This window comes from Xyrauchen texanus, chromosome 32 (assembly GCF_025860055.1).
Source record: "Xyrauchen texanus isolate HMW12.3.18 chromosome 32, RBS_HiC_50CHRs, whole genome shotgun sequence".
NCBI classification, from domain to species: Eukaryota; Metazoa; Chordata; class Actinopteri; order Cypriniformes; family Catostomidae; genus Xyrauchen; species Xyrauchen texanus.
The window spans coordinates 8,054,765-8,081,657 of record NC_068307.1 but is presented as its reverse complement, the minus strand read 5'-3'; the positions used below and the strand labels follow the sequence as shown (position 1 = coordinate 8,081,657).

At 37.4% G+C, this 26,893-nt stretch overlaps 2 protein-coding genes across 2 annotated transcripts in view; both read left to right on the top strand.

Annotated features, from left to right (window-relative positions):
* Positions 1-3,331: 3,331 nt before the first annotated feature.
* Positions 3,332-9,081, top strand: LOC127626262 (mitochondrial import inner membrane translocase subunit Tim17-A-like). The gene is made up of 6 exons (XM_052101936.1): positions 3,332-3,396; positions 3,920-4,019; positions 4,163-4,226; positions 5,806-5,934; positions 6,966-7,076; positions 7,199-9,081. The coding sequence occupies exons 1-6, from the start codon at positions 3,371-3,373 to the stop codon at positions 7,267-7,269; spliced, it is 501 nt and encodes a 166-aa protein (XP_051957896.1). The 5' UTR covers positions 3,332-3,370; the 3' UTR covers positions 7,270-9,081.
* Positions 9,082-15,181: 6,100 nt separating this feature from the next.
* LOC127626050 (extracellular sulfatase Sulf-2-like) overlaps positions 15,182-26,893 on the top strand; it is a 48,359-nt gene continuing 36,647 nt past the window's right edge. Inside the window, exons 1-2 of the mRNA XM_052101579.1 lie at positions 15,182-15,224; positions 18,820-19,040. The gene's annotated coding sequence lies outside the window, so the exon portion shown is untranslated. The remainder of the gene's footprint in view (positions 15,225-18,819; positions 19,041-26,893) is intronic.

Here is a 26,893-nt window from a genome sequence, read left to right as displayed (position 1 = left end):
TGCACTGTATATAAGAAGAGAGAATCTAGCTATGCACTGTATATAAGAAGAGAGAATCTAGCTACGGCATACTGGATTAATCTTCAGGGACAAAACAATGATCATCCAGTAAGGGGAGTAGCTACTTGCTGAAAGTTGGGAAACAATAAATACACCAGGTAAAGGCCTTGCATGAAAAATAAAGAAATGGGCTAATGAAAATGGTCTAGATACAAAGTAATTTGCTCCAATAGTTGCAATACCTCTGATACCACCTTGGTTATTCACACAACCTGAAATTGATTTAAAACTACATGAAAGAATTAAGGGAAAAAAGGGATGGCGTTGTAACATATGTAAAAGAATAAGAAGTGTGCATTATTAATTTCTTCAAGTGTACACAGATGGTTCAAAGAACCAAGAAACCAGGACAGGGTATACATTGCATGATAGCAATCTTAATGGTACTAGGTTGGATTTAAGAGGATCAGATAAAGTAATATTATGTTCTGTCTCAATGGCGGATCTTATGAGTTTTTAATCAAATCAAACAAATAGAAATGACATTTTAATTGAAATCATGATTACATTATACAGTCTAAAACAGTTAGGAATAATAATTCATATCATGTGGGTACCAGCACATGTGGGAATTCAAGGCAATGAAGAAAGCAGACAAAATGGCTAAAGAATCATTAAGGATAGATCAGAATCAGAATCAGAAAAAGCTTTATAGCCAAGTAAGTTTTTTACGCATACAAGGAATTTGTTTTGGTGTTGTAGATGCGTGTCACACAATCACTAAATATATGAAACAAGAATTAAAATATAAGCAATATAAATATAAATATGTCCACGCAGTATCAATTAAAAGTAAGTATAAAATAATATACTATAATAATAATATAATAGACATATATATGTCTGCCCTTGTCCTTGGCAGTAGTAGAAGCGTACCAGATAGTGATGGAGGATGTGAGGATGGACTCAATGATGGCTGTGTAGAAGAGCACCATCATTGACTTTGGCAGGTTGAATTTCTTCAGCTGCCGCAGGAAGTACATCCTCTGTTGTGCTTTCTTGATGAGGGCGATGATGTTCAGCTCCCACTTGAGGTCCTGGGAAGCGGAAAGTTTCCAGGAAGCGGAAAGACTCCACAGTGTCAATTGTGGAGTCGCAGAGGGTGATGGGGGCAGGTGCAGGTGAGGCTGAGTTCTTCCTGAAGTCCACAACCATCTCCACTGTCTTTAGAGCGTTGAGCTCAAGGTTGTTTTGGTTGCACCAGGTCACCAGGTGGTCAACCTCCCACCTGTAGGCAGACTCGTCACCATCAGAGATGACTGTTACTGTACAGGGAGAAGAGCAGAGGAGAAAGAATGCAGCCCTGGGGGGATCCAGTGCTAATGGTCTGTGAGTTGGAGACGTGTTTCCCCAGCCTCACATGCTGCTTCCTGTCAGACAGGAAGTCAGTGATCCACCTGCAGGTGGAGTCAGGCACACTTAGCTGGGAGAGCTTATCCTGTAGCAGAGCTGGGAAGATGGCGTTAAAGGCAGAGCTGAAATCCACAAAAAGGATCCTGGCTTAGGTTCCTGCAGAGTCCAGGTGCTGGAGGATGTAGTGGAGGGCCAAGTTGACTGCATCGTCTACAGACCTGTTGGCTCTGTATGCAAACTGCAGGGGGTCCAGGAGGGGGTCGGTGATGTCTTTAAGGTGAGAAAGCACAAGGCGCTCAAAGGACTTCATCACCACAGAGGTCAGGGCGACGGGTCTAAAGTCGTTAAGTCCTGTGGTCCTTCTTGGGAACAGGGTTGATAGTTGAAGTCTTGAAGCAGGCTGGCACGTGACATGTCTCCAGTGAGGTGTTGAAAATGTCTGTGAACACTGGAGACAGCTGATCAGCGCAGTGCTTCAAGCTGGATGGGGAGACAGCATCCGGTCCAGCAGCTTTCCGGGGGGGGGATGGGGGTACCTTTAAGGTGGGCATTGGTGGGGGTGCCCAGGCCCCTGCTGAGGTGGGGGAGGTGATGCACTGTGGCTGGAGCTGTTGGGAGGTGTCGTGGGGGATGGTTTCAGGACTGTCCCTTTGTCTTTCAGAGCGGCAGTATAACTTGTTCAGGTCGTTGGCTAGGCGTCGGTTGTTGATGGCCTGGGGGGCTTTAGGCTTGTAATTGGTGATCTGCCTAAGCCCTTTCCAGACAGATGCAGAGTCGTTGGCTGAGAGCTGGTGTTGGAGCTTCTCAGAGTACCGTCATTTAGCCTCTTTCACCGCTTGCTAAACTTGTACTTCGCCTCTTTAAATCTTTCTTTGTCCCTACTCCTGAACGCCTCTTCCTTATCAAACTTTAACCTTCTGAGTTTGGCTGTAAACCAGGGTTTGTCGTTGTTGTAACTCACCCTAGCAGTCCTGAACACATCCCAGTCTGTAGTGTCAAAACATGTCTCGAGATCCTCCACAGCCTCACTGGTCCACTTCCTTGATGTCCTCACTACAGGTTTGCAGAGCTTTAGTTTCTGCCTGTACGCAGGAATCAGGTGGACCATGATGTGGTCAGAGTTTCCCAGTGCAGCACGGGGGACGGCATGATAAGCATTCCTGACTGTGGTGCAACAGTGATCCAGAATGTTCTCCTCTCTGGTCGGGCATTTAATAAACTGAATTTAGGAAGTTCATGAGTGAGGTTTCCTTTGTTAAAGTCAACAAGGACAATAACTAAAGAGTCCGGGTTGGTCCGGTCCACACACCATATCGGCGAGCATGCGCTGTGCATGAACCAAGTATAAATAGTTCACTTAGCAGGTCAGAAGGCAAACATTTGGTATTGGAAGCCTGCAATAGGAAATAGCAGACTTATTGGGATTCATGTCAAACAGGAAGACATTATCATAAGGTACAAATGAGCATTAAAAAAAAGTACAATCATTCCATAACATAGCCTAAGTAGATTGGAATAAGTTTTATTCACACATCTAAGAACAAGACATTCTAACTATACATTGCATGTCATAGGGAAATATAATACAGGTTTATGTGAGGTTTGTGTAATAGAGGAGACAGTAGAGCAGGTGTTGATGGTATGTCGTGTGAAAGAGAAAGGAGTTTTAAGGAATTACGAACCTTAGGAAGTCAATAATTTATAATAAGCAATAACTTAAATGATGGCCAAAATGCGGGGAAACAAATTAATGCAATAATGAGATTTATTAGGAGCAGTGTATTAAAATATAGGATTTACGGGGAATAGGGAGAAATATAGATTTCATCACCTTCACACTCCATCACAGAATGTGGCGGTATGCCGCCATAAAACCTAAAGAAGAAGAAGAAGAAGAAGAAGACGTCATCCGCAGCAACACGTTCTGCTGACGTCACTGGGAACAGAAAAGTACAAAATGGAGGAGTACGCGAGGGAGCCGTGGTAAGCAGCCAGTCTAAAGAAATTATTTTTTAGATTTTGAATTTTTTTTTTCAGCCGTCACAGCGGTTGCAATTTCCTTTATTTATTTATGCCGTCAGATTTATTGTCAGTGTTTAATGCCCGAAATATTGCGAAATATTTGGTTTGATGCAATGCTAACTAACACGACGTCCTTCAGTGGAGGCTTCATGCTGTCACAACAGCACATGACCTTGTTCTGCCGGCATTCGCAATCTGTTGGTTTTGATTTGTTTTATGCTGTGTTTGTTATACATCTATAATGATTCGATATCTAAAGCTGTTTAATTCCATTTATTTTATGTAACGTGGTATTGTGTAAGTACATTGCAGTCCAACAGTACATGGCTGGCTATGGTAATCATTCAGGTTATATGATGTTATACCATGTGATGCCGTTGTACCACCTTATATCAGTAGTTGGACAGTTGACCAGCATGAACTTTTATTATTATTATTATTATTATTATTTATCATCATTATGACCTGTAATGTTGTTTTACAGCCCCTGGAGGATAGTGGATGACTGTGGGGGCGCCTTCACCATGGGGGCCATTGGTGGAGGGATCTTTCAGGCCGTCAAAGGCTTTAGAAACTCTCCTGTTGTGAGTACTTCTATATACTGCAGATACATTGATGCAGTCTTAATGTTACTTATAGTTTAACTGCCCATATTACAGATGCCATTTGTGTGTGCGCGTATGAGTGTACCAGTGCAGAGACATAATAATGTTTTTCATCTCTTTAGGGAATGAATCACAGACTGAGGGGAAGTTTGACAGCCATAAAGACAAGGGCCCCACAACTTGGAGGTGAAGCACAAATTCAAAGATTATTTGCCAAATAATACACAAGATGAAATATTGATCGTAATTGTACATAAAGGAACGAAGGAAAATGGTAAAAGCAAAAGGTAGTTGGGGACCAGTTTGAATCTCTTCTACGAAATCGCTACTGAAAACGTTAGTTAACAAAGCTGTTTGTTTTATTCCTGTTTAAATTTTAAAAAACATTTTATAATTTTTGTTCTAGAAGTTTTATTATTGTAAAGTTTGGTCAAGTAGTTTTTTTTTGTAAAGTGCTTTTCACAACACATTGTTCCAATGCAGCTTTACAGAAAATTATGCTTTAACAGATATTGAAGCTGTATTGTCTTAGTCATCACTGTGCAGTTTGATAATTTTATTTTTAGTTTGGTCTGTTACAGTTTGACACATTTTTATCATTTTGCACATTATCATCAACTAAAATATATTATTTTAATTGACTGCAGTTATATACCAGTTTTGTCAGAGTAAAACTGACTAAAAAGTATGAATATGACGATGAAATATTGAATCATTTTAAATGACATTTTCGTAAGAAGACTAAAACAAAAAAAAACAATCAAATTAACATTGTAGGTGACAATAAACTTTATAGACAAAATTTGCACATTAGAGGAATAGTTCACCCAAAAATGAAAATTCTCTCATTATTCACTTAATCTGATGCCATTCCAGATGTGTATGACTTTCTTAGCAGAACACAAATGAAAACTTTTAGAAGAAGATAGAGCTCTTTCAGGTCCTTATAATAGATTTACACCGACAATAGATTGCCAGCAAGTTGACGGTCCAAAATTCATATTTAGGCAGCGAAAAAGTAATCAATGGGACTCCAGTCGATCAATGAATGTATTCTGAAGTGAATCAATAGGTTTGTGTAAAAAATAAATCCATAATTAAAGCGTTATTCACTTTTAAAATCGCTTCCTGCAAGCAGATGCACGAAGCATGATGTAAGCGCATCGGTGAGTTCACACGAGAATTCGGAAGTGACACTTATTTACAACCGAAGAATGAACGCCACGTGAAAGTTCAGCCATTTCTAACAGCATCAGAGCCCTGGATGGACGTGCCCATTTAAAGTTAATACTTTAAAAAATATGTTTTACTTGTTTCTGACATAAACCTATCGATTCGCTTCAGAAGACATTTATTGATCGACTGGAGTTGCATGGATTACTTTTATGCTGCCTAGACAGTCATACACATCTGGGATGGCATCAGGGTGAGTAATGATATAATTCATTTATGGTTGAACTATTCCTTAAGAAGTTTCAGCTCAAAATACCCTACAGGTCATTTATTATACCATGTTGAAAATGCAAATTGTTGGGTGGGAATAAAAAGGAGCTGTTTTTGTGTGTGTGTCTTTAAATGTGTGTCATATGCAGAATAGGGTGGAGTTTTGACATCTCTGCCTCGGATAACTAGACATCATAAGCAATATGGGCATTGGTTGACCGCTAGTCATCACGTCTCTTGGCTGCTTGCTTATCCATGCAGATGTGGATTATTTTTTTTATATAATACTTGAATAAAGCAACAAACTTTTTTCTGTGACTAGGAAGTTTTGCTGTGTGGGGTGGGCTTTTCTCCATGATTGACTGTGGGCTGGTGAAAGTGAGGGGGAAAGAGGACCCCTGGAATTCAATCACAAGTGGAGCCATGACCGGAGCCATTTTAGCTGCAAGAAGTAAGTTTCAAAGATGAATCAATAATGATATGAGCACATATGCGGTATGAGCAGTTAATTTATACATCATTTAGACTCTTTAATTGGGTGCAAATGCAGTGCATTTTATGTATTCAAAGTGTATTCTTCAGGGTTCCCACAGTCATGGAAACCTGGAAATGCTGTATTAGGCCTGGAACAATCCTTGCAATGCTCAGTTCTAATATTTGTAATTAACTAGAAATGTCTCTTGAGTGCAATCTCTGTTATGGAAATAAATTGGTTTTTGAGATGCCACAGTATGCAATAGACTGGCATGTCAATATTAGGTAAAAAATGTGGAAGGTCAGATGTGCAACTAAACAAGAGGATAAGTACATCAGAGTCTCTAGTTTGAGAAATAGATGCCTCACGTGTCCTCAGCTGACAGCTTCATTGAATTCTACCCGCTCAACACCAGTTTCATGTACAACAGTAAAGAGAAGACTCAGGGGTGCAGCCTTATGGGATGAATTGCAAAGAAAGACACTTTTGAAACAGAAAAACTAAAAGAAAAGGTTAAAGTGGACAAAGAAACCGACATTGGACAACAGATAATTGGAAAAGAGTGTTATGGAGCTTAACCCCTTTGAGCTTTTCTGGTATCAGCTAGACTGGAAGGTGTGTGAGAAGTGTCCCACTAGACAGCCACATCTATGGCAAGTGCTACAGGAAGTGTGGGGTGAAATGTCACTTGAGTATCTGGACAAACTGACAGCTAAAATGCCAAAGATCTGCAAAGCTGTCATTGCTGCACGTGGATGATTTTTTTGATGAGAACTCTTTGAAGTAGTTCAATTTGTAATAGTATTTTTTTCATGTTATTAATGTCCTGATAGAGTGTGTGTGTGTGTGTGTGTGTGTGTGTGTGTGTGTGTGTGTGTGTGTGTGTGTGTGTGTGTGTGTGTGTGTGTGTGTGTGTGTGTGTGTGTGTGTGTGTGTGTGTGTGGAGATAGCCTACATTTGATTTGTGCTCCTGTTTGTGGTATAAATTTATCTCCGTCTCATCACAGATGGGCCTGTGGCCATGGTTGGCTCTGCAGCAATGGGAGGTATACTGCTTGCATTAATAGAAGGTGCAGGAATAATGCTCACACGGTTTGCCTCAGCACAATTCCCAACTGGTAAGTGCGCCAAGATATCCATTTGGTTCGTAATACTGACTAACATACAGAGAGACTAAAACTTCATAAAATGCAAATAGAAGTATGATTTTAAATAAAAACCAGTTATCTTTTCTCTACAGGCCCACAATTTGCAGATGAGCCCGCTCCTATGCCTGCATCTTCATTTGGAGACTATGGACACTACCAATGAGTAGCCGTTGAAAACTCGAGGCCTTTTCGTATTCCATGAACTCATCAGAGACACTGAAGTTACAATGAGGACCTGTCTGACTCGCTCATTTATCAACAGCGCATGCACAAATGCCACCAACTACAAATGACAGTCTCGAGAGAATGTGAAGGGGAAACACCATTATCCATGTTAATGCATTTATCTTCTGTATGCCTTTTTGCTATTCTCAGCCTTGTCATTTGCCTCTGGGTCACCCTATTTAAGTTAAAGGAAATCAAACCCAGATTTGTGTTTCGATCCATTTTTCATGTTTTATTTTTTATTTTTTATACAATCGTTCTGTGTGACTTTTTTGATGCAGATCGAAATGTTTGCCAACTTAAGCTGTTGCCATTTTTTTTAAAGGACTATACCGGGTTCAATACAAGTTAAGTGCAATCAACAGCATTTGTGGCATAATATTGATTACCACAAAAATTTATTTTGACCCCCCTCTTTTAACAAAAGCTAAAATATGGGTAAAAGTGAGGCACTTACAACAGAAGTGAATGGGGCCAATCTGTAAACGTTAAAATGCTCAATGTTTCAAAAGTATAGCCACAAGATAAACTATGTGTGTTAACATTATTATAGTGTGATCAAATCACACCTTTTCTGTGTAATGTATACAAATAATGATAGTAATATTGTCCACTGGAGGGAGGCATGCTCTTAAATTATTGCACAACACTTCTCAGTTTGTCAAGTTGCGCTCGATGTGGATGGTGCCACCGTGCTGATAATGTTAAAAAAAAAATTTGCACAAATATTTGAGAGGAATAAAAGTGCGAAATATTTTAATTAAAAGGGTCATATATCCAGAAATGCATCAATTTGATGTACTATGAAAATACTGTAACTTTTAGAAAGTTACATTTTTAAAATATCACTTCTACATCCTTCTGATATCAGACAGATGAATGCATTAACACGTCACTGCCTGTGTCAACATGTTTATGACCTTTGCTGTAAAAGGATAGTTCTTAAAAAAAATGTATCCTTCCAAATTTAAATCACCCTTATGCCATCCCAGATTATATGACTGTATTATTTTGCTGAACACTAACGAAGATTTGTAAAAGAATTTCTCAGCTCTCTATGTCCATGCAATGCAAGTGAATGTTGACCAAAATTTTCAAGCTCCGAAAAACACTTGATAAGACTCGTGTTTTCATTCCAAACTATCTAAAATATAACTCTAAAATAAAAATTGTAAAATATTATTATTTTTTTCACTTTACATCTTGCCATTGCAGTCTCACGATCATGATTGCAGGATCGATTACACTTCCTAGTGCTTGATGCATGCGCAGACCGCTAGATGGCGCTAGGAAATGTAATTGAGCTTGAAATCACAATCGCCAAGAAAACGGCTGATGGCAAGATTTATAGTAAAAAAAAAAATAAAAAAAAGGAGTTATATTATGATCTTTTCTCACCCAAAACCAATTGGATTACTTCAGAAAACATAAGTTTTTCCTGCTTTGACCCACCTCAGCCGTGAATATTAGAGACAGTTCTGATGCTGCTTTGGTTCTGCGTAAATAAAATGCAGCATCAGAGCAGCCTTAAAATTTGTTGTCATATTAGAACAAATATTTCATAATTTAGTTTCATATTTTAAAATATGCATTTATATTCTCATTCTTTTCATATTTTTATAGTCATAATTTTATATTTAAAGCATTAATATCATAACATTATTTATGCAATTGTAATCACTGTGTAAATGCATTTATACCTGCTCTAAGCAGCATTTAACAGTCTGTAAATAAATACACAGATACTTTAGATACAGCCTCTGTGCCACCTTTGCAGTGTAAAAAAGACTTCAGTTAACTTTGGAAGAGAAATTAACTGGTGTGTTAAAGGGATAGTTCACCCAAAATGAAAATACTCTCATCATTTACTCACCCTCATGCATCACAGATGTGTATGATTTTCTTTCTTCTGCTGAAGTTTTTTAGAAGAATATTTCAGCTCTGTAGGTCCATACAATGCAAGAGAATTGTGACCAGAACTCCAAAAAAGGAGATAAAGTCAGCATAAAAGTGATCCATATGACTCCAGTTGTTTAATCAATGTTTTCTGAAGCATTCCAGTTGGTTTTGGGTGAGAGCTCAAATACTGTATAACTCCTTTTTCACTGTACATCTTGCCATTGCAGTCTTTAGGCACATGATTTCAAGAACACTAGATGGCACTATAGGAAGTGTAATCGAGCTTAAAATTATGATCGTTAAGTAGATGGCTGTCAAGATGTACAGTGAAAATGGAGTTAGTTCATGGTCTGTTCTCACCAAAAGCCAACTGGATTGTTGTAGTTTAATAAAATTAGTGGAGTCTTGTGGATTGCTTTTATGCTGACTTTATCTCAATTTTTGGAGTTCTGGTCACCATTCACTTGCATTGAATGGACCTACAGAGCTGAGATATTCTTCTAAAAATCTAAGTTTGTGTTCAGCAGAAGAAAATAAGTCATACACATTTGTGGTGGCATGGGGGTGATTAAATGATGAGAGAATTTTCATTTTTGGGTGAACTCCTTCAGCTGCATGTTGCAAATGACAACTGTGTGAAGTGTTTGCAAAAAGGGTACTTAGTTTTGAAAATGCATTAAACTAATAATCAGCATAAAGTGATGAGGATGATTAAATTAGGCTTTGTCCTTGCAGAACACAGTCTACAATTTAAAATACAAATGTATTGGCAAAATGTGGTCATATTTCCTTTTTTGTTTTGTTTCATACATGCATAAATGCAGCTCGGGGTCTTCAGTCCTCTTAAATGCCTTGCACTCTTTCTCTTCCTTTTTCTCATGCCACCAGTCTACCTGCTCTGTCAGCTATGCTTGCATAATGCAATCATTACAAAGTTGGACACTATTTGTTCATAGTTTTACTATTATTTTACATTTAATATTTTTCACACCTTAATGCTGGATCATGATAATGTGCTATGATTTTACCTGAAAAGACTTTGCTTTCTTATTTGTGGTTTCAGACAGTACACTGCATAGTTCTAGTTTTTTAATGCATTCTACTAATTTGCTGGTCAGCTGCCACAATGTTTGTGAATTTTGTATTAAACTAATACAGACAAAATGCATTTTAACAGACATTGATAACTCAATGTATACCTTGCTGTTTTCATTGGTTTCACTATGTTCGTCGTTGTCATTCTGTATTTTGATTTGGTGTGTCCTCAGAGCCTTGTCTGTTGATGCACCTTTCCAAACCAGACGTTTTCTTTGAACTTTTAACTCTGTATTCAAAGATTCAATTGGTTTGGCTTGACTTCTACAATTTCACTCCAATAATCTCATTCAGTAAAGGCATGTCTCCTTTAACAGGCCATGGCACTTTAGCCCACACTGCATCATCCTTCTTGCATGCAAGTTTGTTTAGAGACAGCACTTGGAAGAAGGTCAAGTCAGGTGCAAACAACTCAAGGCAGTGAACTGACAGGTTGCTAAACTACATAGGTCCTAAAAAGTGCTGCAATTTATTATTCAGGGCTTTTGAAGCCACTGTGAGAGTGAACAAGCTCTGGCCAGCCACTAAAGATGTTTCGTGAAAGACTCCTAAACTTTCTATTTTGCTGGAGTTGTGCTATGTCTTGAATGAGGGAGAGCGAGTGTGTTTGCTATCTATCGATCTATCTATCGATCTATCTGTCTTGTTTGTTTGTTTGATGGTTGTTTGTTTGTTTGTTAGTTGGTTGGTTGGTTTAAAACAGATGAAATCAGTGTGCATGTGGAGATAATACCAGGTGCCCTGTAAATGAGAGATGGACACACTGTTTAGTATGTAAGATGAGTAGCATCACAGCAAAGTATCAAAGAGACTTTTAATTAGAAGCTGCTCTAAACATGTTTTCCCCTTGGAGACTTTTAGAGGCCCACTGCTTTTTTGTCTGGTAGCATATGCAGCTCCAGGAGGCTTACCACCAGATGCACAATAACTACTTGTTATTCCTTGCTCTGCATGGTATTTTAATTCATGTGTGTGTGTGTGTGTGTGTGTGTGCGTTCGTGTGTGTATAGATAGATAGATAGATAGATCACTTATTCACTTATTGTGCCTCATGAGAATCAGGAAGTGCAACATATGGATGTGAAATTCAGTGGTCAAAAATTATTTGTCATAATCGTTAAAGGAATATTCTGGGTTCAAGTTAACCTCTTCAACTCTTGGGCATTTTTGGGCTGTTGCCTGCCATTTTTCACACTCAAATTTAAAAGCTCAGCATTTACACATACTGTGGACTAAATGTAGAGGAGTATACTATATAGAGGAGTAGATCCACTACGTCATCGCTCTACAATCTGCAGGCAGGACCCTCTCACGATTTTCTGCTGGATCACATATTTTATTCTGGACATCTTAGATATAACATTGAATTATTCACACAGGCAAGCTCAGACAAGCAATGGCTATATTTATATATATATAAAATTTATTTTTATTTTTTTTGAAAACTGCTTAAGGTAAAAGCATATATAAAAGCAGTTTTTAGATATTGGGGGCTTACAGCAGTAAATATTTTTGTATAGCTTGTATTTGATTGTATAGCACAAAATAATCTATACAATCGCATTCATGAGAATGAGCTGTTATTTGATATATGATTTGTCTAATTAAGTGCTATTTGAAAGGCACTTATATTCATATTACTATTTCTACCACGTGATCTCTAGGTAGCGCTGATTTGCAACGCAAATGTTTTCAGGTCTTATTTTTGTAAGTAATGCTTATCTTTGAAAAGTTCAGATTCTAAGCTTTCTAACGACACCCCATATGCCTGACTTATGTATTTGTAGACTTAAACATTTGAAGCATAAACATTTTTCATGACACAGTGGCTCCTTTTGGACCCGCCGGCGAGTCCGCAGAGTTGTTTATGCTCAGTCGACAGCATTTGAGGCATTATGAGAATTATCACAAGGAATAATATCGACTTGTCCCTCCTTTTCCTTAAAAAATAGCAAAAATTTAGTTAACCATGAGGCACTTACAATGGAAGTGAATGGGACCAATTTTTTGACGGTTTAAAGGCAGAAATGCATGCCTTATAATTTTATAAAAGCACTTACATTGTTTTACAGTTTTCAGTGTTACGTCGTCATGGCAACAGAGTTATAAAATTGGATAAAAGTTTACAAGGAATAGGTTAGTAAGTGATTTTATAACACTTAAATCATGTTAAAATGTATGATGTTTATGTCTTGTGGCTAAACATATGAAACAATGAGTAGTTTAACAATTATGGATTGGCCTCATTCGATTCCATTATAATTGTCTCACTGTAACCCAGATTTTTGCTTTTTTTTTTTTTTTTTTTGTGGTTATTAATATTATGCCACAAATGCTGTCCATTGAGCTTAACTTGTATTGAACCCAGGATATTTAAGTAATTGGTGTCATATGTATCTTCTTATTCACTTTCACATTGCATTTTTGTCAATTTTCAACCAATGAATGCAATAAATTTGACATTTTAAATGTATCCTTGTTTTTATAACTCTTCTGGCCTGTCCCTCAATCCTGCCAAGCCGAATTATGAATAAATTTTGCAGTTGGAGCATTCAGGAATTAAATATTATAACAATGCAGTGTTTGCAGACAATTGTACAGATGAATCGACGGTTCATAAATGTCAGATTAACTATTTATGTTTATAATCAGAGCCTGTAATGTGAATAGTGGCAAGCAGAACAAATAAATAACAGAGAAGACTTTAGACATGACAGCATGATGTACAATAGACATTATCACTGTTGGTGATAATGACCCTCAGATGATTGGTGGAATGCTGTGCATATAATTAAATCTTGGTACAGAGATGGCTCTTCTGGGCTTCCATAACAAAGGACTTTTGGAAATGTGTGCATTCACTTTTGTGTCAGCTTAGGCTGATATGCAAAAATTGTGCATTTAAATTACTTCAGCTTAAAAAATTAATTTAATAAATGAATAATACTACTTCATAAATGACTATATACATTTGTTCAGCTAATGTTAAGAGTCTTGCAAAGGCCAGTATCAAGCAATAGGAGGAATGCACAAGTAGCAGTATAATCCACATGCCATTCAAACCTTGCTGTTGTCGTTCAATATTTAAGACACCACCATTCAATTCCATTGTAATGATCAGCTCCTTCCCTAAGGTAGCCATGGTGATCATGAGGGCATCAACTGATGGATAGAGACGCTCTGTGAGCCATCCAGAATAAAAGAGGAGCAGTTTTGAAGAGGAAATGTGGGGTGATAGAATAGGGATTGAGGCCTGAACAAAATAAAATGCCCATAGAGAATAGACTGCTTTCAGAGATAGAGAGGGGTCGGTCTAATTTGCACAAAGTCCTTTCCCTCTCAAAAACCCGAGCTAACAGCAGACATTTTTATCAGTGAGGAACAGTGCGTGGAGAGAAACACATTCATTTGAATGTGGAGTCCTTGCCAATGATAATGGCCCAGCAGGATGGAACATAACCATCTTTTTGGAGAATCAGAGTAAACATTATTCAACCTTATTTATTTGCAGAGCGAACAACCATGCCCGCAGGAACTACACATGGCTTTTCGATCAAGGCAAACAGATGTTCAAAATGTAGGCAAAGCAGTTTTTATATGTGGCTTTTAGGCATGATGTTCAGGCATCAAGTCTTTCTCAGTTCAGTTGCGCTACCATTCAAAAGTTTGGACACACGTATTAATTCTTCATTATTACTATTTTCCACAATTTAGAATTATAGTGAAGTCATCAAACTATGAAATGACACAACTGGATGTATTGCAATGTAGTGACCAAAAAAAAAGTTACACATTTTTAAAACTATCTTATATTTTAGATACTTAAATTAGCCACCCTTTGCCTAGATTACAGCTTTGTAAACTATGGACATTCTTTATAAGATACCAACTTCGTGAGATGCCACCTGAATTCAAATTTTGATGCACATGTGTTTTCTGTGAAAATTTTGCTGCTTTTGATAATGTAAAAGTAACAATAATGTTACATTTTTTAATGCAGCGCTTTTTGTGTTACTTAAAATGAATTGCCTATGTTGTATCCTTCCTCATTTTGTAAGTGACTTTGGATAAAAGTGCTGAATGAATAATGTTTATATTGTTGTGTTTATATTTTGATGCATATATTGTTGTTACTGATAAATACCATGATGAGTATTTGATTAATTGAAGCAACTTGTGCTTAGTTAAAAATGTGTATATTATTTTATTTAAAAAAAAAAAAAACATGTTAAAAATACAATCACAATTTCTCACCTAAATGTCTGTACTAGGTTGTACTTTTGTAAATTTCTTAGCAATTTGCAACTTCTCAAGTTACACTTTCTCTTAATAGCTCTTGTTTTAGTATTCCTCATTTGCATGTTGCTTTGGATAAAAGCATCTGCTAAATGAACAAATGTAAAAGTAATTGTATAAGAGAGAGAGATTGAGGAGCAATTATATCATTGCCACTTTACGACAATACCAGACATAATAAACTCATTATATTTCATGAACCAAATGTGATTTAGTCAGTCTGATGTAAATTTCAACAGCATAATAGAGAGCAAATTTTGGAAGTTTGACTGTGCAACCCAATAGCTTGATTTTCATTAGAGATTATGCCTGGAGCCTCAGAGATATACAGTATGTGTCTGAGGGGGCGGATGAGTGATTAGATGTCCTCTTCCCCTGATCGTTTGTGCCTCTGTGCAAATAAATAACCTGCAAACACAAATAAACAGAGGCATCCATCATGTGAGCGTCCCAGAGACAGTGACTGATTTTCATGCGAGACTCCAGAGGGAGACAGATACGTGACACTGGCACTTTCATTGTGAGAGCTGCCAGTGAACCGATACACATGTGGGAGAATATTATTACTGAGATGTGCAAAGACAAACGCACTGGATAGGTGAGGTATTTTGTTTCTCATTTTACATTATCTGACTGGATTTTGAGGAGCAAGATGATCAAATCTCTTGTGCGTTTGTCTTATAATAAATGTGTCTGTGGTTTTGCTCTGGCATCAGTATGTTAATTTGCATTAGATTACAAATGAATCATTATTGTTAGAATTCTATAATTTTTTACTAACATATTTATCATTTCATAAATGTAATAAACACAATGCTTTTGTTATAATGTAGTATTATATATACTGTATTATGTTACTAGATAATATCTGGCATATATTGGAGAGACCGGAGCTAATTTTCACAAGGGCCATATCTCAGTAGCCTTATGAAAAGATTTTAAGTAAGAAATCCAATAAAACAAATGTGTGTTTTCTCTAGCAGATGTTTTATATGTTGGTTTGAAACACCTAGTATAACACCTTCTTAAATTAGAGTTATTTTTGTTTAGCTGTTTGGGCTTATTTGTCTAGCGAACGTAATCAAACCACACTGGCATGCATTAAGGCAAGGCCCAACTATATTATAAAGGCAGATTTTTTACCAAAAGGTTTAAATGTGTTCTTAGGACAAAGGTATTTTTTATGAAAGTCTGGTCGGGCATATGGCTTATTGTCATATTTATATCAGGGCAGCCAGGTTGTCATGTGTGTTTTAATAACACTTAACAATAAGGTTCCATTTGTTAAAAGGAATAGTTCACCCAAAAATGAAAATTCTCTCATCACGTACTCACCCTCATGCCATCCTAGATGTGTATGACTTGGAAAAGCTTGAAAAATATCTCAGCTCTGTAGGTCCTCACAATGCAAGTGAATGTAGCCATAACGTAAAAAGATCACATAAAGGCACCATAAAAGTAATCCATACGACTCCAGTGATTAAATCCATAACTTCAGAAGCAATATGATAAGCATGGGTGAGAAACAGATGAATATTTAAATTATTTAAAATTCTCCTCCCTGCCCAGTAGGTGGCGATATGATCGAAGAATGTGAATCCCTAAAAACAAAAGAAGAAGAGCTCTTAGGAGAAAAGAGTGCTTTAAAAGTAGAGATTTATAGTAAGAAATGTACCTGTTTCTCACTCACACTGATCATATCGCTTCAGAAGACATGGATTAAACCACTGGAGTCCTATGGATTACTTGTATGCTGCCTTTATGTGTTTTTTGGAGCTTCAGAGTTTTGGTCATCATTCACTTGCATTGTATGGAGCTACAGAGCTGAGATATTCCTCCAAAAATCTTTGTTTGTGTTCAGCAGAAGAAAGCAAGTCATACACATATAGGATGGTATGAGGGTGAGTAAATGATGAGAGAATTTTCATTTTTGGGTGAACTATTCCTTTAACATTAGTAAATATCATTAGTTAACATAACAGTAAAACAACAATGAACAGCATTTATTAATCTTGGTTAATATAATTTTTCACATATAATAATACATTTTAAAAATCAGAAGTTGTCTTTATTAACATATGTTAATGCACTCTGAACTAACATTAACTAACAATGAACAGTTGTATTTTTATTAACTAACATTAACAAAGATTAATAAATGCTATAAAAATATATTGTTTATTGTTAGCTCATGATACTTAATGCATTAACTAATGTTAATGAATGGATCCTTACCTGTGTTTTAAAAAACAACATGTTTGTAATTAAAAACAAACTATTGATATTTTTTTTAAGCTACCTTCTCAATTTTTGTTCTTTCAGGAATCGTTTTGTGCTCAATAATTGTTTAACTTTTTTAATTTAGCTGCTAAGCCTATAGTAGGTTGTTCAGTGCAGACGTAATTACATTTTGTTTTGGTACTTGTGATGGGAGGGGAGGGGAGGGGAGTGGGGGGCAGTTGGTCACAGTAGGATATTGTATGTTCAATTAACCCTTAAATGCATTCCTCTGGTCTTTAGAGTCCCGGGACCTCATTCCACCCTCTGTACCTTTTTTGGAGGTTTAACATTCCTCAATCTATCTCTTATAAATAGTGTAACACAATTAGTTTTTTTTACCAATGTATAGGGTCTTTAGAGACCAGAGGTATGTAAGCGTGTAGATTGTTTTTTCGCACTTCCATAATTTATATCTTTTTTTGATATATTTAAGTTTACTATCTCAGGATATCTATTTCTTTGTTTATTACTCTATTCAAACAAATAAATAGTATATCACATTTATTTTCTGTGCAACAATTAATGAACAACAATGGTGAATTATCAGTATTCCATATGCATGTACACATACCTATTATACTTGTTATTTCTTACTGAAGGTGGCGCTAATGTTTCAGTGATTGATTTGATTTACATTCTGACATTGCTAGCTGACGTAGAAATAACACTGAAGTAAACTATAGCAAGTGTAACACATGAACAGTATGAAATGACTTTTGTCATTTGGGTGTAGCCTACTACTGAAATAATGTAAGTTGTTCTTCTATTTAGATGCAATAAGTGCCTGGGGAAATGCATATGTGTAACTTAGGTGTAGCTGATGTGTATCTTGTGTTATGTGTGGCTCAATATGTGTTTGACAGCCAGTTGCGTCTAATCAAATTTCAGTGGGAAAATAATGAATCCTATTCTAGATTTTTTTGCATTATCTCTTTGATTTATGAAAAAGAAAACATAAAAATATATCAAAATTTATTTTATTTTATTATTTTCTAATTGTCTTGAAAGTATTTTGAAACTTTGACACTATCTGGGCATTTTGGACATCCATTTTTTATAGATATAAATGCCGGGTCTCCAAATATGTATGTGTTTGTGAAAATGACCATGCATTTAAGGGTTAACTGTATTTTTGAACAGTGAAAATGTTCAGTTGTTTTTTTGAAGCCAAGACTTTGATGTGTGTCTATGCAGAAAATTTACTTTAAAAAATAACCCTACCTTGAGAAACACTCACTGGAGAAATAAGTGTATCAACTTGCCTCTGTCTTCCTTTCATATATTATTATATATAATTTATTTATTGTTTGTTTTAATTAATCCATTCATTCGTCCATCCATCCTTTCCCTCAGTTCATCTGTATGCATCTGATTGAGTGTGCTCAGATGTGTGTCCTACACTTTTTTGTTGTTCTTTCTTAAAGCCCTCGACTTTGTCAATCGTGAACAACCCTGAGCTCTCCAGTGCTTCTGATAGTTGCCAGCCAAATAAATACGGTCTCTGTACTTGCCGATCCAGTCCCCTGCCCTCCTCCTCCAAGATTGATCCCTTATCCCCACCCCTTCCTTTTTTCTCCTCACTGCCAGTCCTGCAGCTTTAGAAGCCAGCTGAATAGGTGAAGCTCTGGAGGCTCCAACAGATGGCCAGAACTGCCCTGATTCAGTCACACAGTTGCTGAATGAATACCAGTTCAGAGAGCCCAGAAAAAGTGGATAAACTGGGTTTGAGGGGAGCAAAAGTGAGATAAAGAGAGAGAGTGATAGAGTTTCCTCCATGTGTGTGGCAGAATACGGTAAAACAGGGACGTGTTAATATGCATGAGTGAGAGTGAGAAAGACAACGAGAGAGGGGAGTGGACGATATTGAATTGTAGATTGAGGGACTTCTTTCTCCCCCACTTTTATTTATCTGCTACAGAACCACGCCTCCTTCCTTTCACCTCTCAGTGTGTCTATATCAGGGGACCGGTTATGAGAGAGCCCACTCGCACGGCTGGTGGAGGGGGAGCCCGGTCAGAGGTGGTCTGGCGTGGACCGAAAAGGTGACGGATCTTCACTCCCCTGAGTTTTATGCCTCATGTAGGTGTGCTCCTTTTCTGAGAAGACTTCTGTGTGGTGGAAGAGGTGGGCATCAGTGAGGTATGCACTTTTGTCCCTAATTATTGCTCGGAACCAGCACCTCATGTGATTCACACTCAGTGCATCAGTAATGGAAGAATGCGCAGGTACATTCCTCCATTGTTGATGATGTTTGTTATGCCATCATGCTTACCAGATTGTACACTGTAAACAATGGTTGAAGGAGCAATTCCTACCTTATCTAACCCTTAAAATGAGTTTTGTTGTTGTAGACTAATGTTTTCATCATATTCATATTCATTATCATATTTTTTCTGTTAAATGTATTTTTCAGTGTAAGGAGCACAATGCTGTTTGTCAGTTATCTTGATTTTGGACAATGACTTCATCTGATGTTTTGTAGTCATTTTTCGTGAATGTTCATTAAATGCTTAGAGGAATGTTCCTGGTTTAATACACGTTGAGCTAAATCGACAGCATTTGTGGGATAATGTTTATTACTAAAACTCGTTCTTCCTATTCAATTAGCAAATATCGAGGTGACAATTAAACTCTAACAATGAAAGTAAATGGGGCCAATTTTTGGAGGGTTTAAACACAGAAATGTAAAGCTTATAATTTTATAAAAGCACTTACATTTATTCTTCTGTTAAAACTTGTGTATTATTTGAGCTGCACATTTTTTTATATATATTTTTTTTTACAGTCAATTAAGGGTTTTAGGGTTTGTTGACATTACATCGTCATGGCAATGAAGTAAAATTGGCTGTAACTTTACACAGAAAATGTTTGTAAGTAATTTTATCACACTAAAATCATATTTACACGCATATCCTTTATGTCTTGTGTTTATACTTTTGAAACAGTGAGTATTTTAATGTTATGAAATTGGCCCCCAGTCACTTCCATTGTATGTGCCTTGCTAGAACCCAGATTTTGTCTTTTTTTTTTAAAGAAAAGGAGGGACAAGTCGTAATAATTTTTTGTAGTAATCAACATTATGCCACAAATGCTTTCGATTGAGCTTAACTTGTATTGAACCTGGAACATTCCTTTAAAGATGCAGCTCAGTCTGTTTTTGCACATTGAAAAAAAGTGCAGTTGTTACTTTAAAGGAATATTCTTGGTTCAAAACAAGTTAGGATCAATCAACAGCATTTGTGGTATAATGTTGATTACTATAAAAAATTATAACGACTGGTCCCTCCTTTTCTTAAAAAAATTATATAAAAATAAAATATGGGTTACAATGAGGCACTTACAATGGAAGTGAAGGGGGCCAATCCGTAAACTAACTGTTTCAAAGGTATAACCACAAGACATAAACGATATGTGTGTTTACATGATTTTAGTGTGATACAATCTCTCACTAACCTTTTCTGTTTACCAAATTCATCCTTTGTTGTCATGACGACATAACACCGTAAAAACCCTAAAATGGCCATAAAATTCAAAAAATTAAAATGTAAACAACTTTACAACTGATATAATACAAAAGTTTTTACAGAAGAACTAATGTAAGTGTTTTTATACAACTATAAGCTTCACATTTCTGCCTTTAAACCCTCCAGAAATTTGGCCCATCACTTCCAATGTAAGTGAAGTGTCAAAATAATTTTTTGTGGTAATTAACATTATACCACAAATGCTGTAATTTAAGCTTAGCACATATTGAACCTGGAATATTCCTTTAAGGAATACTTTAATCGGTGTAGCCTGATCACTTAATTTTGATATTACCATATGAAGCACATTGTAGGTTATTCTTACATTTTTACAGATTTATTATAAAGTGCATCAATGATAACTCATATAAAGCCCAAGGCTTTGCCACTGATAGATCCACATAAGGTTATCTGTTGTGATTCAAACAAACTCCTTCCATTCATTAAGCCTTCTACAGGATTGGTTTTGTTATCGTCATAGACAACATAGTCTTCTCCAACTCTTTATGTTGCTCTAGCCATAGGTATTGTGCATCAAACTTGTGTCCAACTGCATTTGACATGCAGCAATTCTGCATTTTTAATGCTGAAAAGCTTCTCTCTGGGTCAAGTACATTGTTGGAAGTAAGTGATGTTTGGCGACAGTGGTTAAATATTCTTCAGCGAGCATGCTCTTGTGTTTGCCATGTGAGGCAATGAGGTAATGACAAAGGTGATGGGGGCTGAGAAATCTGTGCCCTAGTCATTCATTATTTAATGTGCACTCTGCCTCCGCTCAGCCCCACATCAACTGGCCTCCTTTCTCTCTGCTCCTGTCTGAACCAGAGCTGTGATCAGGTCCTACAACATTTAGTGCATACACAGGCTTGCTGCTTAAGGGTCCTCAGACAGTTACATCCCGACATCAGCCTTGTAGGTTTAAGCAAAATGGCTGCACACATACACATACTTATAGAGGCTGCCAATATGTTCTCTTTTCTTTCAAAGATTTCTTAAAGTAGTTCAGCAGTAACTTTGGAGCTGAGTGAAATTGGTCATCTGGGACCTCATACTGACTGAAAAAAAGAAAGAAAAGAATTTGATCCAAATTTCCTAATTCCTGAGTGGGAGCAATTTAGGGTTCATTTGCATACATATGTCCATTACTCAATTGGGTTCTCATATCCTGTGATAATTTAATCTAATTAACAGGCTAGAGACAACACATTTTATGGGATTCTTTGTCTATATTTAAAAATGCAGGTCTAAGTGGGTGTTTTAGGAGTTTTAGAGAGAAAGACCAAATAAAATGATAGATTTCTCTGCTGAAAAGACCATCTTAGACCAGAAGGTGGAATCTTGTCTCCGAATGTTACAGTACCATTGCACTGGCCTCATTATGCCAAGTTACTAACAAGTGTAATCTCCATTCAGACATTTTTGCACCATTTTAAGTGTGTTTACCTTCTCTTTTGAGATGATTGATAGCACATTGTGTCAGCTGTGTGAGAATGATGTTCTCTTCCTGCGTTGAATCCAGGAAGTACAGTAATCGCAGTTGTATAATCATTGACGTGTGATTCAGAGGTACATTTTTCCCTCTAAGATTACATTTCTACTCCGATGGTTATGTTTAGGGCTGGGGTTTGGGGGTAGAGTTAAAAAAACTAGACTTCACCATATAACATACTTTTCACCTAGAAACTTGCCCCTCTGTGGACATTTCACACAGAAACTGAAGCTCACACATGCCCTTACGTTCAAAAACACTTCCTACTTCGGGCACTGGGAGCAGTGTTTAGCATTTCGGTAAGCACAGACCTAGTTAAGCTCTGTTTCCGAATTCTCTGTGATATCAGTCTGAGAAATTTCCTTGCTGGTCCATGCTGATTTATGCTGGTTAGCGTATGTTGTGCGGTAATTTCACAAATTCTGTGCAAAGTGCCAACTTGTAATTAGCTGATTGATCATTTGACTGGTACTGTAAAATACAAGCATTTCATTTGAGAACATGCCAGGCTTGGAACTGACTAACCCTAACCCCAAACCCCTTTTTTATCTGCTTTGAAAGTTTTGGTCAAATGAGATTGGTAGATCAATAAGCACAAGATTGAAAAAACGTACACTCACTTAGCACTTTATTAGGAACACCTGTACACCTACTTATTCATGCAATTATCTAATCAGCCAATTGTGTGGCCACAGTGTAATGCATAAAACCATTCAGATACCGATCAGCATTTCAGTTAATGTTCACATCAACCATCAGAATGGGGAAAAATGTGATCTCAGTGATTTTAATTGTGAATTTTGAATACCAAGTTTAAATCTTTCTCCCATAATTTCTTGAGAGAAGACGAAGCTCCGTCCCCAAACTCTGAATTAGCAGGGAGTGATACACTGATGCCTCATGACCTTTTCCAAATGCAGTAATCACCACTTCCAGAATATCTGCCACTTTATGGGGGTGTATGCTTCCCCCCAAAATAGTACAGAGCATGTGGCGCAGCTGTAAATACCTAAAGAACTGTGATCTGGGAATCCTAAAATGTTGAACCATATTTTCAAAAGATCTCAACACTCCACTCTCATATAGGTCACTGAGTGTATTAACCTCCCTCTCAATCCACTCTGACCAGCAGAAAGTGGACTTATTAATACATAATTTTGGGTTCAGCCATATGCTTGAGGCATTTAAATAAATGTCTGAATTAAACACTCTGGACACTTTTGTCCATACCACGTGCAAAAGCGAGATAACAGGGTGTGACTTTTTTATAGTGAGGCTTTTCAATGGCAAAATATGCATAGCCAAAACTCTGCGACAAAATAGTATTATATCTGTAATTCAATCGGGTCAGTTCTTTGAGGTCATCAGATGACATTCAGCATTTCAGCTCTGCCTCTGCACTTTTAATATGTCCTTCCAACTCCATGAGTTCTTGAGCGTTGAATGTTTTGGTGAATGAGGCATTCTGTATTATCTGGCCCCTAAGAACCACCATAAGTGCTTCCCAAACCACGCCCACAGAGGATACTAAGCCTTTAGCATTTGTTGGAATTCAGGATTTTGCAAAAGGGATACACTAAAGTGCCAACTATATGATTTCCTTTTCTCCATATGTGGCATCACCTCTAAACTCACCAGGGCGTGATCTGAGACTAAAATGTTTCCAGATGAGCAATCAACAACAGATGAAATGAGGGACTTTGATATAAAGAAAAAAATCTAGAATAAATCTTATGGACTGATGAAAAAAATGTATAGTCCCAACCAGATGGATTCAAAAGTCTCCAAATACCTGTAAGACCAAGATTTTTATGAAATGATCATCAGCGTTAGGTGCGTAAATATTGGCCAAAATAAGACTTTGCCCCTGAATTTCTGCTAAAACAATAATGACTCTACCTATATTATCTTTAATCTGTTTGAAGCATTTGAATTGTAGATGTTTACTTATCAGTGTAATGACTCCCCTGCTCTTACTTGAGCCAGCACTAAAGAAAACACGTCCACCCCAAATGTTTCAGCTTCATGCGGGGAAAGATGCTTTTCTTGCAGAAGGGGTGCCATAAAAAGTGCTCAACCCATTCACATGCCGTGGAGAGAGACATTCCACTCATACTAACATTTGACATTTTGACATATTAGAAAAAATTGATTGTGTGTCAAAAATAAAATTATAAAAACCACATTCCAACATTAGTGCAACACTCAAACCCCAAACTGTCCCCTGAAACAAACAAACAGAAAAAAGAAAAACATGCACATTAACCCTGCGCCTGACAGCGACAACTGGCGTCCGTCCCTCCAAACTCAAACAGTCCCTGTTTGCCTTTGAGAGCCCCCGTGACAACTTTGCCATCAGATTGGTCAAGTCTGGTGGTTCTATACAAATTTTGTAAGACAGAATACACATCAGAAGATAATCTATAAAACAAACTCCAGCCAATAGGCAGGATTAACACAAAGAACCTGTAGATTCATCCACATAACTGTCCCAAGGTGTGTTCCTGCACAAAACAAACTCCAGCCTCTAGCGGAACCAGCACACACACACACACACACACACACACACACACACACACACACACACACACACACACACACACACAGACACACAAACAAAAAGGCTGTTCAGTTTCCTCAGGCAGTCAAACGAATGTTCAGTGAGCCGGCCCATTCAACTGCTACATGAGTGCAACAAATGGCCCAATACTTCACAAAACAAACTCCAACCAACAGGAGGCATAAGCACAAAGAACGTGCAGATTCATCCACAAAACTGTCCCGAATGAGTGCTGCTACACAAAACAAACTCCAGCTAATAGGCGGAACCAGCACAAAAAGAAACAAAAAAAGAGTTCAGTTTCCTCGGACGGTCAAGTGAATGTTCAGTGAGTCAGGGTCACTTGGCTGCAACATGAGTATCACAAAATGACTTACTCAGTCCATTGACTTTATGAAGGACATGTAAATACTTTACGGCCATCCTTAGAATCTATTCACAATTTGGCCGGGAACATCCATGCAAATTCGACCTTCTGTTGATGTAAGAGTTTCTTACATTCCTTGAATCGATCATGTTTCTCTCTTGTCGAATTCACAAAGCAGATTTGGAAAGAGCACGTCTAGGAATTCCACCATATTCTAATCCTCTGCTCCCTCAGGAATTCAAACAATTTGGTTGTTGTTCCACCGACTGCGATTTTCCATATCCTCCAACTTTTCCCAGACACCCTCCAAATTCGCTTTGGTCACTAGCGGATTAGCAGCTAATTCCCTCTCCGATGACTCCAGATAATCGATCCATTTCACTACATCTCCCGCTCTTGTAACCATCTCAGTGAATTTCATCTCTAAGGCACTGATCGATCGACGTATTGCAGCAAGATCCTCCAAGTCAACAACGACCTTCGTCCGCATTGCCGATACGTTCAGCAATTCTCACTGAATCTCTTTCACCTTTCTGGACAAATTGACTCTTTGGTCCGAGGCCTCCGAAAGGGTGTCAGCTTGAGCACGTGAGTGTCTTTTAATGCCTCCAGAGACCGAGGATTTAGAATTCTTTGACATGTTGTCTTCCTAGAACAATTATGGATCAGGGTGTATCAAATCTCACCAGTTTATATCATTAAAAGTATCAAAACTAGCAAATTGCACAGAGCTCGCCGTTCACATGTCCGAACCGCGGATGGCGTCATGTGACTTTCCAGAGTAACGTAACGTAATTAAAACTAGTAATAATAGTAAAAAAATAAAGCTTAAGCTGAGTAAATTATTATTATTTTTTTTTTACAATTTGTGATATCTATTAGTATTCACAGTGTACTTGTATTTTCCACAGAAGAAAAAAACAGTAATAATGGGTTGGAACAACACGAGGGTGAGTAAATGATGACAGAATGATCATTTTTGGATGAACTATCCATATAAGTGGGACTTTCCAGCATGCCACAAAGAGAGTATCCTCTCTTTATCTCCATCTCTCTCTCTCTATGTCATCCTCACTTATAATTTCTCAGCATCACTCTCACCCCATCCCAAAACATCCTACCGGTAGTCATTATATCAAAGACTCTGGATACTAGTCAATTCCAGCCCTCAGCAGTTCTCTCTGAAACACAGGATCTCATATTTATGAGTTGCTGAGAGCAAAGCAAGGCCTGATATGAATGTAAAGTATAATTTGAAGAGCTACATGCCCACTGTCTTAAATGTTACTGGATGACTGGAAGGCTTTGATGGATGATTTGAAGCACAGCACCTCCGGTTGAGCCCCATGAAGCAGAGAGTGATCTGAATGCTTTACTAAAAATGCTGTGCCGTGATACTGCAGGTGTCCAGCAGAGATCTGTAATTACATCCAGCAAAATACACGGAGAGCATTAAGCTTAGATCAGAATCAGAATTTCTAATCAAAAGATTTTTGTCATTGTCATGTGACCAAAATTACAAATATATTCTCACATTTGGGTTCTAAATGTGAGGCCATATTAGATTTCAGCACTTTATTAATGATTTGATTTGAGGTTGAATAAAAATGAAAATTTCGGTCTGTTTACACAAAGTTATTGTAGGGCTTCTCAGGACTTAGTCATTTCAATAACGTTTTTGTCCTTTTTCGAGTTTGAGAGACTGTCATCTTTCATAAAATGGCAAATTAACTATTTGAAGATTTGATTTAATTTTGGGGTGAACTGTCCCTTTAACATTCACCAGTGTAATAAATCTGTCTTGTCTCATATAACATTCACTTTAGATAAAAGCATCTGGTAAATGTAAATAAACCCTCTATATTATAACAAACAGTAAGTGGCCCACTGGTGGTCATGAAATAAGTAGCCTATATTGGATATAGATGTAGGTGTTTAGGTTTCAGGCACCCTTGTGACAATCACTGGGACTAATGAGGTGCTGCACATCTGAAAACTAGACTTTAATTACTTATGGACAGTTCTGACATATTTTTCAAGATTTTTATTTGG